Genomic DNA, 15,766 nt, shown 5'->3' on the forward strand with positions numbered 1-15,766 from the left:
CAATCCCACACTTTTTTTTCTCTCATCTCCAAACCAACAACTTTAAAGGGAGAGCAGCATTGCTGTGCATTAGCCAATTACCGATGCCACCCCACTCAAGTGTCCAAAGCATGCACAGCTAACTTGACAGAGCAGGAGGGCTTGCTGTGATGGCCTAGGAGGAGCAAGACTCTCAACGTTTGGCTGCCAAAGTCAAACCCCACCGTTTGAACGGCCTTTTTGATGGGTGAAGTTTTGCAGCTGCTGTTGGAGTGCCGGATCCGACTTGAGGGTGATGTGAGCTCCCTCTTTGCCAGGAGCTGCACCAGGACGCCGCGCTGTTGGCGGTCAGCCCTTCGGCCCAGCGCGGTGTTTGTACCGGCTATGTATTCCCATAAGCTGTCAGCTTGAAATGCTGTTTAAAGCATTTGAGAACATGTCCACACTTGAAGAGTGATCCAAAGCTAATCAAATGTAACAAGTCTTTAAATTGACTTAAATGATCTGGAAATTGGACCTCTAAAGCAACTGCTGCTCAGGATACTTACCACCCCTGTACTAAGGTAAACTCTGCAGCGTGAAGCACATTCACCCTGAAGCAGTAGTCTGTCAGGGTTGGAGCTCCGGTGCTACAGTAGCTGTTTACAGCTCTGGTGAGCCTATCAGCATGGCAGACCCTGGAGAAATGGGACATCGAAAGTACAGCACAGCAACATTCCGCAAGCATTCCCCTAACCTGCAGCGGCAGTGATTTGAGCTTGGTGGTAGCCCTCATATCAAGTAAGTATTCAGCTAGTGGCATTTTACCCTGTTTATTAAGATAAAGAGGGTTCTGAAACACCTCCTGGGGTTTGCTGTGGGAGTTGCAGGGTCCTGCACAAAGCTCTGTGAGCCCGGCATCTCCCAGGGTGTTCTTGGTGCCGCAGGAGGGCAGAGGAGGGGGAGCCTTGCTCTAAGGCAGAGGCTACTACCTGCAACCTTGTCTGAATGTTGGGCTGCGTTCAGAACAGCTACAGTAATGCATTAGATGGACTTAGGTAATTCTCTACTAAGACAGCAAGGCAGACCCCTTCCCTCCCAGCTTGTCAGATCTTTGCCCCTTTTCTCTCTCAGAGACAGAAAAAAGCACTGTAATGTATTGATGCTGGCTGAAGGAAGTCCAGCTATAATACCTGCCTCTCCATATTGACACAGGGTGAAAGAGGCTCCGTACTCTGGACTTTTACATCGCTCACTGCTCACTCACTGGGGAACTGGTCTGGATGGCAGTTGTCTGACTAAGCCCTGTTGACTTTATCTCCAGCTTGATACTCCATTATCAGATGGGTTATTGGCTGCTCAATGAACTGTCAAACCACTAGTGTTGTTCCTTTGGTGCCATGGTTGATTTCCAGCATGCAGAATTGAGTATCACCACTCTGTAATCCTTACCCTGCTTCCCTAGCCCTCTACTGAAGAATGGGCTTGAGCACCATCTGCCAGAAGGCATTAACAAGACCTTATTTCACTCACATTTCTCTGTGTCTTCTGCCTAGACAAAAATTGTCTTTGCTGCCCTCAGCACTGCATCAGCGGCCACTAGTTACACCGTGTGCGCAGTGACTTCTTATGTTCCCAACATGCAGTTACAACCTTGCACTAGGATCTTACCATTGTAAAATACAGAAGTAGTGATCAGAAAGGAAATAGTAGGCGCTGGTTGTTCACGCTCCTTTCTTCACAAGGGCAACCTCATTTCAGAGATGTAGGTGCAAGTTTGGTTCCACATGGGTCCCTGCCAGTGCTTGGGAAGAGGGCAGTGGCACAGTCTTGCCAGGGCACAGGCTTTAGGAGCACGGCCCCCTGGAGTGCTGGCCCAGTGCGTTCCAGTATTCACGTTTGCAATCACTGGGATGTCTAGGAAGAAGTGAGGACAGGATTTACCTCTTGACAAAGAAGAAGAACCAAACCAAATTTTACACCGAGTGTTCACGTGTCTCTGCATTGTCTCCAGGATAGCTTGAGCCGTGGAAATTAAATGTACCATGCAGATCTCCTAAACTACACATGACAGCAGGTGTAAAAGCACCAGAGCCAACACCAAAAGAATTAAATTTTTGTATTACAAGCTTTCTCAAGATTTTCATTCATATTTGTGTTCAAGTTCCTACTGCTGAAAACCAGATACAAAGTGTGAAGTCCTACAGAGATGGTTTTATTTCATGCTTTATGGATATATAATACAAATTACAATATGTATGGATCTAAAAGCAAATAAATGGAAAAGAACTACCAGTTAAAAAAATTATTGTAATTCAGAAAAAAATAGGCTTATTCTACAACATGGTAGTTAAATGATTTGCATCAAGCTGATATTACTGTTCATTTTCAACTGTTGTTATTTACAACTTGTGGAAAATAAATTTTTGGTATTCTATTTCCTTCAGTCATTTGTGTTGCTCTGTCGTTTCACTCTACTGAGACAAGACAAGCAGTGTGCCTTATGGTTCAATCACTTTCTGATTCCCCTTTGCTAACTCAAAGTCATCTGGTAAATTACACGAGAACGTACAAATGAATCATGACTGCATTTTATGAACTCCTAACAATATCTATGTTCATCTTAAATTTAGTCAAACAGCCTAATTTTAATCTGGGGCTTCAGTCTGGTCAGCAGCATTGTCTTTGTCTGCATTAATGTGTTGCGGTGTGCTATAGAAGCAGATCTGCAGCGGGAAGCTGTTGGCAATGAAACCCAGTGTCCACACTGTCCATATGGTTGGGGTTTACTCTGAAGTAGCCTTAGTCTGGATGCACGTTAGCAGTTGGAGCATGTCCATGCACTGGTTTGGTCTTACACACTCCAGGAGCATTCTACAACCATAAGGAGAGTTGCTTAAAAACATTCTCCTGATCCAGGACACAGCACTAAGGAAGGCACACCAGGTGAAGTCCAATTACCCATCACCTTGTTGTTTCCGTTCTTATGTTCTCGTAACTGAAGCACTGACAGGTAAAATCAAGATGAGAAAGATTTAGCCCTTGAAGAGTTCAGATAGCTAAAAGAACATGCTTGATCATTCAAGGTCCAGAGAGCTTTTCATAAACATTCTCCAATGAAGTCCTGAAAATTGCTGAAAAAGAAAACTGTGGTTATTCCATGACTGAGATCCGTATGTTTTGCATTACGTTGTTGGCTGGCTGTGCTCAAACAACCCGACGTTAGCTTCAGCTAGTAGAAACAGGTGTAACTCCAGTTACCACAGTGCAGGTTTGGCAACTGGCAGCAGCAGAGTGCTGGCTATTAACTTACGCAGTTCTTTTCAGCCTATAATTTTTTCTTTCCAAAGCCACAGGTTTCAGCTGCCCTGACTGTTCTCACCATCTCCACTCTCACTGTCAACAAAGAACGGAGCCCTGATTTTCATGGCTGAGTATTTTAGCGAGTACCACATCCCATGCCATGTAGACCAAACCATGCCATCATCATGGGATCCATTGTACCTTCCTGTTCTGTAGTATCGTCCATTGAGGTTTACGGCATGGCACCTTGTAACGATGTAGGAGAGGGAAAAAAGGAGATTAGGTTTAGCATGGGAAGACATTGCATCATCACAGTGAAGTATAATTTTCACAGAAGATATATTTAGAAATACCAGAGCAGGATTCACTGACAGGTTTAGACACCTAGATATATCTGTCTGTACTGAACTGATTATCTAAACTCCTGCAGTAGCCTATGGAGATCTGGTTAATGCACTTAGTGGAACCCAGAGAAGTATGTGGGTCATCCTAAAGTAGACACCTACACCAGTCAGGTAATTCAACCTGTTGACTCCTTCAAGTGTATTAACTAGGGACATGATTCAATTGCCCGAACAGAGGGGTGTAGTGCCATTTGGTAGGCTCTAGCTCAAGTGTAGGCACCTATGTATCGACACCTAAAAATGCAGATGTCTTTTAATCAAGTTGATTCCCACTATTGATGTACATTTTTGTAGCTCGACTGATTTCAATTTGTATGTGATGAGGGCCTGGTCAAAGAAGAGGCTCATTCTGCACTACAGCAGGGAAAAACTGAGCGCAGTTTGTCCATGCTCCCAGGGCTGGTGAACCTAAGTCCCTATCTGTTGATGTGTGGGGTATGTCCAACCAGCAAACGTACCATCAGGACTATTAAGGTGTGGCTCACCCCCTAGACATGCTCCACAATAGAGAAATGTCCTTTGTACGCACTTCACCTTGCAGTGAATTGCCTCAATTGTTTTCTTTCCTGGGATATAAACCAAAGCACTTCAAGGAATTCTAATTGGGCTCTTACCCTTCCAGGTCATTCTCCCCTGTGCATTTATTCTGACCCATTTACTTAAAATGAATGCAACTTACCTGTGGCCCAGTTTCTTAAAATGAATGCAACTTACCTGTTTTGCTTCATAATGAAAGCAGCAGATTGCTTTCCTTTGAGGATCCATAGGTGTGAACATTTTAGATTTGGCGGTGCGAGGCGGCAAACGCACACAGCAGCCTCCAGCTGCTGTAAGGCAGACAAGTCCTCTCGGCTGTACAGCCTCCCACACCCTATGCATCTGAGAGGAATCAGCTGTTTTCCATACCTGTTAAACCACCAACCACCCTTGTTCTCTAATGCACAGTTGCCTGCCAGGAATCGATCGTGATCCTTGTCAGATGTGGTGAACTGCATCCCTCTGTGAGAGGCTGACCACTGATCTTCAAAATTGCTCCCACCAGACAGAGCGTCGCCAGCGTTACCAGAATAGGTGCCAAACCATAACCTGTAATTGTCCTGGAAGAATATGTGAAACATGTCTTTGGTATCAGCCCTTTCTGCCCTTCCTCCCATTTTTGAGATCAAATTTGTTCTGGCCATTGTATCCACTGTCAAAGGCATGACTGTTGAAGCCAAGGGTGACTTTTGGCCCCATGCTGTAATGATCCTAGTGCAGATCAATACAGGATTTAAACTTCCAGAAGGGATTGCTAATTACTGCTGCTGCTACAAAGGGCTTCTGGCTTTACTGTCTTTCAATAACCATTTGATACACTATTCAACAAGCTGGAAGGCTCTTCCTAGCTCATAAAGAACAAATTGGCAGAAAACTGTGCCAAGTAGTTGCCTTCATAAACTGATGAGCTGTTCAGTTAGAAGAACTCCTTAGGAATTTTGCTCCTCCAAGAACTAGAAGCCATCTGATTTCTAGCTAAATGGTCTGATCCTCGTAGGAATACTTAGACGAATAGTTCCATTGTGCACAGCTAACAGATCTAAGAGATATCTGATATGAAATGGATGATTACTTTTGTGGTGTTGGCTTTTTCCTGTCATCATATTCCACTTTTGTTTATGAAAAATAGCAGTAGAGGTATTAAAATGAAGCTGTTCAAATTTTCATAAGAAAACTCTAATTGCAAACTGAACATAATGCGTACATTTCTGGAGTTGTGATGGAGTTGGAGCTAGGACTGGTCCATGCAATGTCCTTGGGTGTTCAGGAAACTTAGGCATGGTGTTCAGAAAGGCAAGCCTGCAAAGAACAGCACCTGCATGGAGCAGGATGCTCTCTAAAGCTAGAAAGCAAACATGAAAATACAGGGATGTGTCTGTCTTTGGACTTTCTGTGTCTGTAGCACTAAGTGTAGAGCCACTGGTACCTCTCTTCAAGATAGGAACTTACAAATGCTCTTTCAAAGCTTTGATTAGAGTTCACCGTTTTCTTTTAAAACAAAGTAAAGAGGGTTTGTTCTGGTGATTGTCTTTTATGTGGCAGTCTGAAACACTCTCCTAGGAAGTCGGAGAGCAGGGTTCAGTTTCCTTGCAGAGGTACAAACCCTTATCTCCACCCTCACAGAAGACTCTTTTAACCATGAGGCCAGAGGCAAACGCATGTGGGAACCCCTGTGCCCTGCAGCAGAGAGCTGCTCTCTGTGCAGCCACAGCGTTAGCAAAGGAGCAGGTACACATGATCCTGTCACCCAGTGGCTTGGGCACTGAGCGGTTGTCAGAAGAAGTCCCAGGCTTACATCCCTGCTCCCAGGGCTGTTTGTCAGTCAGCCAAACCAGGAATCAGGGAACCAGAGCAGGTAAGTTTTGCAGAGCTGTCATTACAGCCCTGATACTGAAGTCTGATGCTGCATATGCAGATGCCCTGCCCTCACAGATAAAACAAGCAAATCATCACTCTCTCAATTTCTTACCTGCTCATTTGCAAGCTGGAAATTTTCATAGACTGCATAACGTCTTTCCCCATGCCAGTCCATCAATTCAATCTTTAATGAGCTCTCTCCTAAGCACAAAGTGGTGTCCTGTTAGATGAACTCTCTCATGCAAATTGGAAAGAAATCTGCGGAGGGAAAATACTTGCACCTCTAGCGAGCAGGTCATAAATGTGGTCATTGCCCAGCCAGTATTCATCATTCTTTCCCTGGAATTTCCCAAATCCCAGCTTGTAATCATCCCATTTCCTGCAGTGAGATAAAATTATAAGTTTTCAGCACATGAAGGAATAAGTTTGTGACACTTGGCTATGGTAACAAGTAAAACTTCATCTGCAACTCTAGACACTGTTTTCTAGAAGTATCTGATTCATCACAAGCTGAGCTGAGATTTGTCACTCTGCCTTAGAAGTAAATACAACTCATAGCTTACTACTTCTCCTGCTAAACCTGTGCACACAGATATATGGGGATCAAACCTTCAAATTGCCAGATGCAGTGCTCGCAGGATGAGGTTGTCGGTTAGATGGAAAGGGAAAGCAGCAGCTGTCATATTGGTCTTCAGCAAAACATCTGATACTGTTCTTTAGCAAGTCATAGTTCAAATGCACTCCTGGCTGGAAATGAATGTTGCAGTCTAAAATATGCTGCAATCGTGGATGTATGATGTGGTATGGTGAAGAATCAGAAACTGAATAGAAGCTGCAAACAAAAGCTTCCAGATGAAGTTAAAAGGAAAATACCTGGCTTTTCTTTGTGCTCCTGTTCTATTTAAATATATTTTTGATTCATTGACCATTCTCACCTCTGCTTTTTTGCAGGATCACTGTCTGGATGTGGCAACTTGCTCTTCAAAGGTCTATACCTACTTTTCATCAACATTCTCTGGCTTCATCTAAGAGAAATCTCCTGCTGTTACTTTCTTCCCATCATTTCATTCTCTTAAAAACTCCTATTATTTATATATTGTCTTTGATATTCACATATAATCCCTGTGTATCATCATTTCCAGTTTTACTAACCCCGTGTTTATTCCCTTTCTCATATTGTTATTAGGGATATTAATTCTGCTTGACCTACATGCAGTCAATGATCCTCTTCAGGATGTTTTTCATTCACCTGTGCTGAGAGCTGAACTACCATGACTAGATAGCTACCACTCTCTAAGCAAGCCAGCTTAGATCCAGTTGAGGTAGCTTTGCAATGGACTGCACTCACTGTAAGAGACGCTAGACATGCCCCGAAATTGTGTGTGCTACGGTAGTGAATTGATCTGCGTGGGGACATTTATTCTTTGCTGTGCTACCAGAGCATCTCTCCTCCTGGAGATTTCCAGGTGAGAGTCACCTCTCTGGGATTTTGCATAGAGAAAGGGCAATCTGGACCAGTGGTTTGGCATCTTTTTGAATGATTTGAAAAAGGAAATAAATGTTACATCATGCTGAATATAATTCCTGATATGAGAAGAGATAGTATGTTCAACAGGTCTCAGTCTATGTGTTGGCAGCCCATTTGGAGCCTTCGACAGTCTCCAGTAATGGTAAAACAAATACGCACACACGTACACATTTACTCAAATGCAGAGAAGCCATGGAAAACGCATTATAGGTCCATTTTGAAAATGGCCTCCTGCTACCAATATGTACCACCAGATTGCCCTAAAAGAGTTATCACCACTATAGTCTTGCATACCCTGCTTCTCAAAGGTTTTGCCAGGCAGCAGTACAGTGGGTGGGAGATGGAGGCCTGACTGCAAGCCCTGTTGATGCAACCACGATGCGCCCACCTGTTGAAATTCTCCTTGCCATTACTACGCCGCTGAATGACAGTCCACCCTGCACCATCAGACATGTCACAGTATGCCAGGAAAGGCTCTTGGTCTGCTCTGGGCCTGATCCGGTAATAGCCGTTTTCGGTCTTCTTCCTATTATAAACCGCGGAGCAATCTAGGGAGAACGGTATTGGTTTGTTAAACGGAGTGGGGGGAAGGCAAAGGGGTATGTGCAGCCAAGAGAAGGGGTATGTGCAGCCAAGAGTCTCCAAGAGGTTTACGGGACAAGGACACTTGGCCAGCCTGTGTTTAGCTCTGCAAGCCCTGCAAAGCCAAAGCAAATGGTTCAGTAACGTAGTAGCAATGCTGGTTTGCAAACAGCTGGGCCTGACAAAGAGCAGCAAGGCTTGAGAGCCTTTACAGCCATGCCCTCTGAGGGAATTAATCCCAAATCTTTGGTGAGATACTGGATGGCTGCAGATCAGGCTGGGGCTATAGCACAGGAGCGATGCAGGACTGGGACTGGCTCTGTCAGGAAAGACATTTGCAGGAAAGGTAATTTCCATGTGGAAGGTAACCTCAGCTGTACCTCAGATTGGATCGGCGCCCAAAATGTCTAAAATAAGAGGCTAAGCTTCTGCGACCACCTCTGCCAGGACTGTATCAGGAGAGCGCCTTTCAGGACCTCAGTGCTTCACACTTTCGGTATAATGCCCATGAAGGTTAAAATCTTGGCCGCAGGCCATGATTCCAGCTATGACCATGTGCTCAAAGCACACATGCGTACTCAAGAAACAGAGTATGCATGCCTGCTACTGCACCACAGAAGGGATGGAGGAGCTGAGGAACAGGGAGGCTGAGCTCTTCCAAAGAGGTTTCAGTGCCCACAGTTGAGCCAGGCACTCTGGGCTCCCGTAAGTCACTCAGGGGAAATGGGCTCTTCAAGAGCAAGACCACTCTCTTCCTAAAGCAGATGTCTAAAGTAGGTCTGGTGGAAAACATCTAAGAGGTTCCTGTTCATCTCTGCACCAGAGTCCTAGGTGAGAAGTCCAGCTGCAGCTGTCTGCATTGTACCTGGGCAGTAGCTGCTTAAATCTGGGCCAGCTGACTCTGGCCCCAGGGGATATCTGCTGGTACCAGGGCCATCAGTCCGCCCTTCTCCTTCCCATGTATCTGACCGCATTTTGAAACACAATCCACTTTAAAAATTCTAAAACTTTTAGCAGAAATAAAATGTGACACATGGGACACTGCAGAGAGAAATAAACATTGTGGCAAGCTGAAATTTTCACACACACTACCGCAAACTGTACCTTGGTCATAGACTATCAAATTTCCACTGGTTGTGGGTAAAAGCATCTCATGCTGCGTGCTCCTGTTGCCTGAGAACAGCCTACTTTTTGTTCTATGGTAAGTGTTCTCCAGGATGTCCTTCAGTTGCAGTTCATATAAGTAAAGCAAGTCCTGAAGGTGTTTTAACCTTTGTCTTAGTTTATTGTTGTCTAGGAGGCAGATATCTTTTTCCTATGGAGAAAATAAGAAAAAAAAAAAAAAAGAAAAAAACCCCACGCTATAGTCAGTGGTAAGAACAGAGAGGCTGAGAAAGAAGGAGTATCTGTCTCCTCTTGACCCTAGCATGCCCCACTGCCTCTGTGGATCAAGATGATTTGTTGGTCACTTCCTAAGATACACGAATCTTGCACAGCATGGGCTGTTGAGTTGAACCCAGCGGAAAAGGGTTTTCTACAATGACCTTGCCACTGCTCAGAGCATCCCAGAATATGATCAGATATGCAGAAAATTACTTTGGACAAAAATCATTCATCCTGACTCCCATTTAATGAGCTCAAAGGGAGCATTTTCAGACTATGAAGCTGCTCAGGGTAGTAAGAGGGGGAAAACTTGGCTCTTGCACTGCAGCCAGGCCAAATCAGTGAGGTTCCAGAAACATCTTCTTGTAAAACTGGAAGATAAAAGAGCTGCTATTTGGCATAAAACAGCTGAAAGAAGAGAGCCTACAGTGGTATAACTTCAGAGCTGCATTAGCATAACCAAGACCAGAATCTGACCCACAGTGGCTGGGATAAACAATGTCAGCAACAATCTAGTCTATGGCTGGTGTTACTCCATTAAAAACATAACAAAACAGAGCAAAATTCTTCCAAGACAACCAAGCAAACCTGTGCAATAGGAATCATTGGCTATTTTCACTCTGAGCAAGCTGGCTTGAGTGATACCAGGTCAGGACCAATTCTAGGCATAAGCAAAACAAGCAGTTGCCCATCACAGCAGACTGACGAGCCTGCCCAAATGTGGCCTCCCAGCTGCTTCTGCTTTCTCCTAGGCCTGTTGCTTTTCCTTCACAGAGGAGGATTTCCAGGCTGGAAGCACACAGGGACCTGCTGCAGACATCCCTGAGCTTGCCAAACCCTCCTTTCCAAGCTCTGTACCTTGGGATGGCCCAAGAGAAATTTGCTCATCAGAAGAGTACAGATTGCCTCAGACTATACCTACCTCTCTTCCTCTTCCTGCTTTTTAAATCACAATGAATAAATGAAGGCAGTTTTCCCTGAGGGAATGGAGTGGAATATTTCTTCATTGGTCATAAAATTACTTGGTTGTTGTTGTTGTTGTTGTTTTTAATTCCTGGCAATAACAGTCCAGCCACCCAGAGAGCTGCACAGCCCCTAATGGCATGAAAACCCTATATTATCAGGACAACAGTGACCTTCCTTCAGCTGCAGGCAGATGCCTTTTTGCTCTGCTCTTGCAGATCTCCATCCCTCTTGTGGGGGACAACCTATCTCTACATGACTGGGAATGATAAATCATCAAGAGGTTGTACAGACACGAGCTAAAAGATACGCACCGAAAACCTGGGTGCAGGTGAGCCAAAGCTGACCAGGAGAAGGAGCAGCAGCAACCAGGGCATCATCACGCTCATTTCTTATCACCTGAAAAGAAGCATTGACAGGCTGCACTGGAGGTTTCTTTAGTTCCTCTCACAACTTAATCCCCCCCCCCGCCGTCACATTTAATTCCCCAGAAAATGCTGCAGGATTTGTTAAGAAGGTTGCTTGAAACTATAGGCAGGACAAAATCGGTGACGTTGATCCCTAGGATGCATGTTAGGGAGACGCTGAAGCACCAGTGCAGCGTGCTGACAGGAGCGATCCAGGCTTGAGTCCAAGCTTCTGCTTCCCTGGAGAAATGAATACCCGGCGTGACTCTCTGGCAGCCTCTGCCCCTTCTCTCGAGTGCCCACACAGAAGGGAAGTTTCTCAGCAATAACACCTCCTTGGAGCACTTCTTGCCAAACTGGTTGGCCAAAATCACACAGTCCTTATTCAGTCCAAGCTCCCCAAAGTTCCCCAGAACTCCTGATTGAGTGAGCGGAAGCATCGCCCTTCCTCATTCCATGGAGTGGTCTGTCAGGATGGGATTACCTTGGAGGCCGAGGGCAGAAGTCATACGGGGGATGGAGTGGGCACGGGATAGTTTTTGCTTGGATTTCAGTGGGAGAGATCTCTACTGCCGGCCTGCCCCAGCGCAGAGCCGTGGCTTCGGTTGGAGAGCCTCAGCTAGAAAAAATGCTAAGTGACCGCCACTGGGAACACGCAGCTGAATGCGAGCGAACAGTACAAATTGTTCACAGTGTGCTTGCCTGGTGCTTTAAAAATAAAAATCAGAAAGAATTAAAAAAATCTGGAAAATAGGCTAAAACTAACTCCCCCGCTTCACATCTGGAAATGCTGCAGAAACTTGGCTACCCAGCTGTACTCTCTCAGTGGCGTGCTTTGCTTCAGCTACAGCTCTATGAGCATCCCTGCAGCGGCTGACACTAGGGCTGCTTCCAGAGCCGGCAAAGCCGCCGTGACAGGGGAGCCGTCTGCCAAGCCGGGCAGGCCAGGGCCCAAAGCAAGCCCCGTGGAACTCACCCATAAAAGACGTCGCGCAGGTGGGTGCCCCAGCACGCGGCGTTTCTTCAGCTTACAGAGTGAAGAGTTTGGTAGTACGGCAGGGGATCCCCAGCCTGTGACCGCTGGCGCTGTTCATTCACACCGCCCCACAGCAGCCATGCCGGTGGCTGCAGCACCAGTGCCGGGTCAGAATCAGGCCCCATAGCATGTGGGTGGAGGCAGAAAGCTAACAGGAAGGATGGCTTTGAGCGATGGCTCCTGAAAACCAGACAGTGCAGACCAGAGGGAAAGCAAGCAACTTCGTCTATGCCTTTATCGACATGTATTAAATGCACATACCTGTAACTCACCTTTCCTTCAGACCTCTTCTTGATAAGATTATCTTCCTTAAAAGTCAACTGCAAAAGAAAGCAATCATAAGTCTGGCTGCATTTCTAGAGGTTGATGAGGTTTTCCTCTCCAGATGGCCCACATCAAGGGCGCAGACAAAGAACGTTTCACAGCACTAGGCAGTTCCACAGAAAAGACACTCACAATTCCTTGCCTGAAAGAGTTACCCAAAGACTGGTTTATCTGTTGTTACCCAATACTCATCCTTCTGCTTCCCAGTGAGGATAAATGACAGACAGATCAGCAGTGCTCTCCAAAGGAGAGGGGCTCTGCTGGTTGTGCACCATTACCCACCTTATTGACTAGGAAGCTCGACCAAGACTGACTTCTTTAAGTGTTTATGCGAATCACTCAGACATATGCTCCCTGTGGGAATTTTATCTCACTTTTAATACAGCCAGGCTCATTTCAGTAAGTCCTGCAAGGTGGAAATAACACAGCTTTTCCATTCAGCATTCCTTTTGCTTTTTAGTCTGGTTTACATGTAAAAGCACAGCACAGCTGTAACACCAAAGGAGCCGCAAATCTGAAGCAAGAAGCGAGCACAGGGGTATTAAGCAAGATTTGCTATTTGACTGAAATCTCAGGAGGTTTGCAGTTGTGTAACTCTCCTTTGAGCTGGATGATTAGATTTGCTAGTTAACACAAACAAGGACATTTGTGGGAGAGAGAAAAAAATAACCCAAACAAACAGATGGGTGCCTGCCTTTGCATTATGGCCAAGGAATTACAGATTATTTTAAAGAAAACAGCAGGAATATTCCATTTACAGAGCTGTGTTTGGAGAAGAAACTGTGAGGCCAAAAGACAAGGCATACAAGCCCATTGTAAACTTCTGTGTTACTCTCCAGGAAAGCAGAACTGTCCAGCTATCACCAAGTACAGCGATGCTGTTTATTTCTTAAAAACTGCATTCCTCTTCTGCTGCAAGAACCGCTGACCCATTTCACTGCCAAAGGATTATGTAAACAGTGCTTTTCTTCTCACTTGTTCTCTACTCCCAGTTTTAGGCTGGTTTTGGAAGCTACGAAATTAAATGAGTGAAACATCTCCTCTCCTCCTTAGTGGGTACTTGGCCCTTTCTTCCACCCCTTTGGTCAGCAGCTGCAGCTGATAGCAAGGTGCTCGGGTACCCCACATCTGAGCACAGGGGGGCTGCACGCCATCCCCTGGGGCTTTCATCCACAGCAGCATCTCTTTCTCAGTTGGAGCCAGCCAGCCAGCGCTTGAGACACTGTGCACCAATTTATGCTCTTGCCTAGATGGCTAATATCCTCCTCGACCCACGAGCACGTCCCAGTCCTGGGTGGGATGGGCTCTGGGCCAGGGACTGCGGTGGCAGTGTTAGAGTCATGGTGTGGGCAGCATGGTGATTCCCCGCGGCTGTCTGCAGGGCCGTACAGCCAGGGAGCATCAGGCCACACATCTCAAACTCCTGCTGGTCCCTGGGTAGGAGGAGGCGGTGGAGCTGCAGTGCCGGTTGGACTCACGCGTGTGTGTTATGTGACTGCAACTTTTCAGGAGTAGGACTTAAAGTCCAGCTCTCCTTCAGGGACTCCCCAAATGCCTCTCAGAACCAAGACACCTGGAGCACTCTCATGCTCTCTCAAGGACTCCACCAGTGTTAGCCTCACCAATGTCTGCATGTGAAAAACCCAGTCAGCTGGAACGTGTTTCTTGCATATCTACTTCACGATGAACTTACTTATTTTACCAGGCTAGATGAAGACTTAGGAATATCTGAAGCACAAGAAAGGGGTTGCCATGAGGTTGAGTTCACATGAGGTGGTTCTAGCAGGAGGGTGTGTTCATGTACTGCTCCACTGGCCCAGAGCTAAGTCATCATAAAGAACGTGGACATCGTGTGATCACTGAGATTGTTTCCTCACAGATGTTGAAGTCCCTAGGCAATGGGACTGTAAATGCTCTTTTTTTTTTTTTTCCTGGAATACACGTGCTTCACACATAGTCTGAAGTGCAAATTCCTGTTTAGTTACTTGGAAGGAGATCAAATTCCCTCTTCTTAAGATACTCAGTGATCTTGTCAGCAAATAATAACAGTTTCATTAACTAAAAACCTCCCCGCCCTGCTCTCCTCCACCCTCCTTCCAAGCACAAGTACGTAGGTGCTGAATAACAGTCATAAAAAACTATTATCACACATTAACAGCACAGCCAGCATAGCAAGAATGCAAACTGGTGGATAAACATGAATGGAGTGGCTCTGGGGCAGCTCTCGATATTGCTGCAGTCATGTGGTGCTGGCCTTCCCCGGTAAGACTGACTTGGGATGAAGACATGAAGATGACACCTGATGGACATTCTCCCCGCCAGGGCCCAACAGAACATCACTGCAACTGGAAGACTGTGGTGGCATCTCAAAACTCTCCCAAGACAAGTTCCTTGTTGTTTGTTATTAAAGGGGGAAAGGAAGAAATGAGGCAGACTGCTTCAGACTCCAAAGGAGGTGCACAGACCTGAGGTTTTCAGAGCAAGGGTCTGACAGCCTACCTGTGCCCTAGGAAAATTCAGAGTAGTCTAGAGCCAGCTCCAAGCAAACCAGTTCATTTGCACTGACTCCAGGTGCTTTATGCATTTGCCATTGTCTTTATATTTCTCTGTCACATCCACCTTCCATGAACATCCTGCTCGCTGGGAGAGACTGCGGACCAGGCTCCTTAGCAGGCACTGCAGGTGTGGAGGTACCAGGGGCCTGTAGGCTCTCGATGTGTGAGCTACTATACATCTGCTGTAGGAATCTGGGCTGCCAGGTTTTTTAAAACAAAGTTAATGCATGAGATCTGAAACAAATATTAATTTATTTTTTAAATCTAACAATAAAGGGTTTAATCAAAAGTAAGATAAATGTAAAAGATCAGGATGACATCAGCCACCATAGTTTCAATCTATGAAATAACCGAAACCAGCATATGCGCATTAAAAGTCTATGGTTTGTTCGCAAGGAGTAACCACAAAAATCTGTGTACAAAGAAGGAGTAATGGTGGCAGACCATGAAATATGCTAGATCTGAATGTTTTGATAATGTTCAAAGAGAAAAAACATAATTCAGTCTAACTAATAATTCTGCATGCAGCCTATGAGTATCTAATGGGTTGACACAACAAACATAATTAGTTTTTAAGTTCCTGAGGGCAAGCACAGGTCCAAGCGATCTCACTTACATCAGGAATAGCTGTACCAAAGGGAATTAGTCACAAGGCCAGAGGGAGTATGTGGATTATCTGCATGATCTTCTACCTACCTCAGGTCAGAGAACTCCCCTGACCTAATTCACTCCTGTTTGAACTAGAGCATCTCTTTGAGAAAAAGACATTTAGGTGTAAAATATTCAGTGCTGAAGAACCAGCCACAGACCTTAGCATGCTCTTCCACTGGTAAATTACCCACATTGTTAATTATTATTGGTTTTTTGCCCTGAGTCTGAATCTGCCAAGTCTCATCCTGCAGCCTTTTAATCTCATGATGCCTTACTCG

General features: G+C 45.5%; 1 protein-coding gene across 1 annotated transcript; it reads right to left on the reverse strand.

The window, feature by feature from the left end:
* Window positions 1-3,243: 3,243 nt before the first annotated feature.
* LOC309408368 (fibrinogen-like protein 1) lies at window positions 3,244-10,904 on the reverse strand (the record flags this gene model as incomplete). The annotated part of the gene is made up of 7 exons (XM_082004179.1): window positions 3,244-3,507; window positions 4,572-4,762; window positions 6,172-6,260; window positions 6,341-6,438; window positions 7,976-8,135; window positions 9,274-9,484; window positions 10,830-10,904. 7 exons carry the CDS (start codon window positions 10,902-10,904, stop codon window positions 3,318-3,320), a joined length of 1,014 nt encoding a protein of 337 aa, XP_081860305.1. The 3' UTR covers window positions 3,244-3,317.
* Window positions 10,905-15,766: the final 4,862 nt, after the last annotated feature.

This window comes from Phaethon aethereus, assembly GCF_964289735.1.
Source record: "Phaethon aethereus genome assembly, chromosome: 1".
NCBI classification, from domain to species: Eukaryota; Metazoa; Chordata; class Aves; order Phaethontiformes; family Phaethontidae; genus Phaethon; species Phaethon aethereus.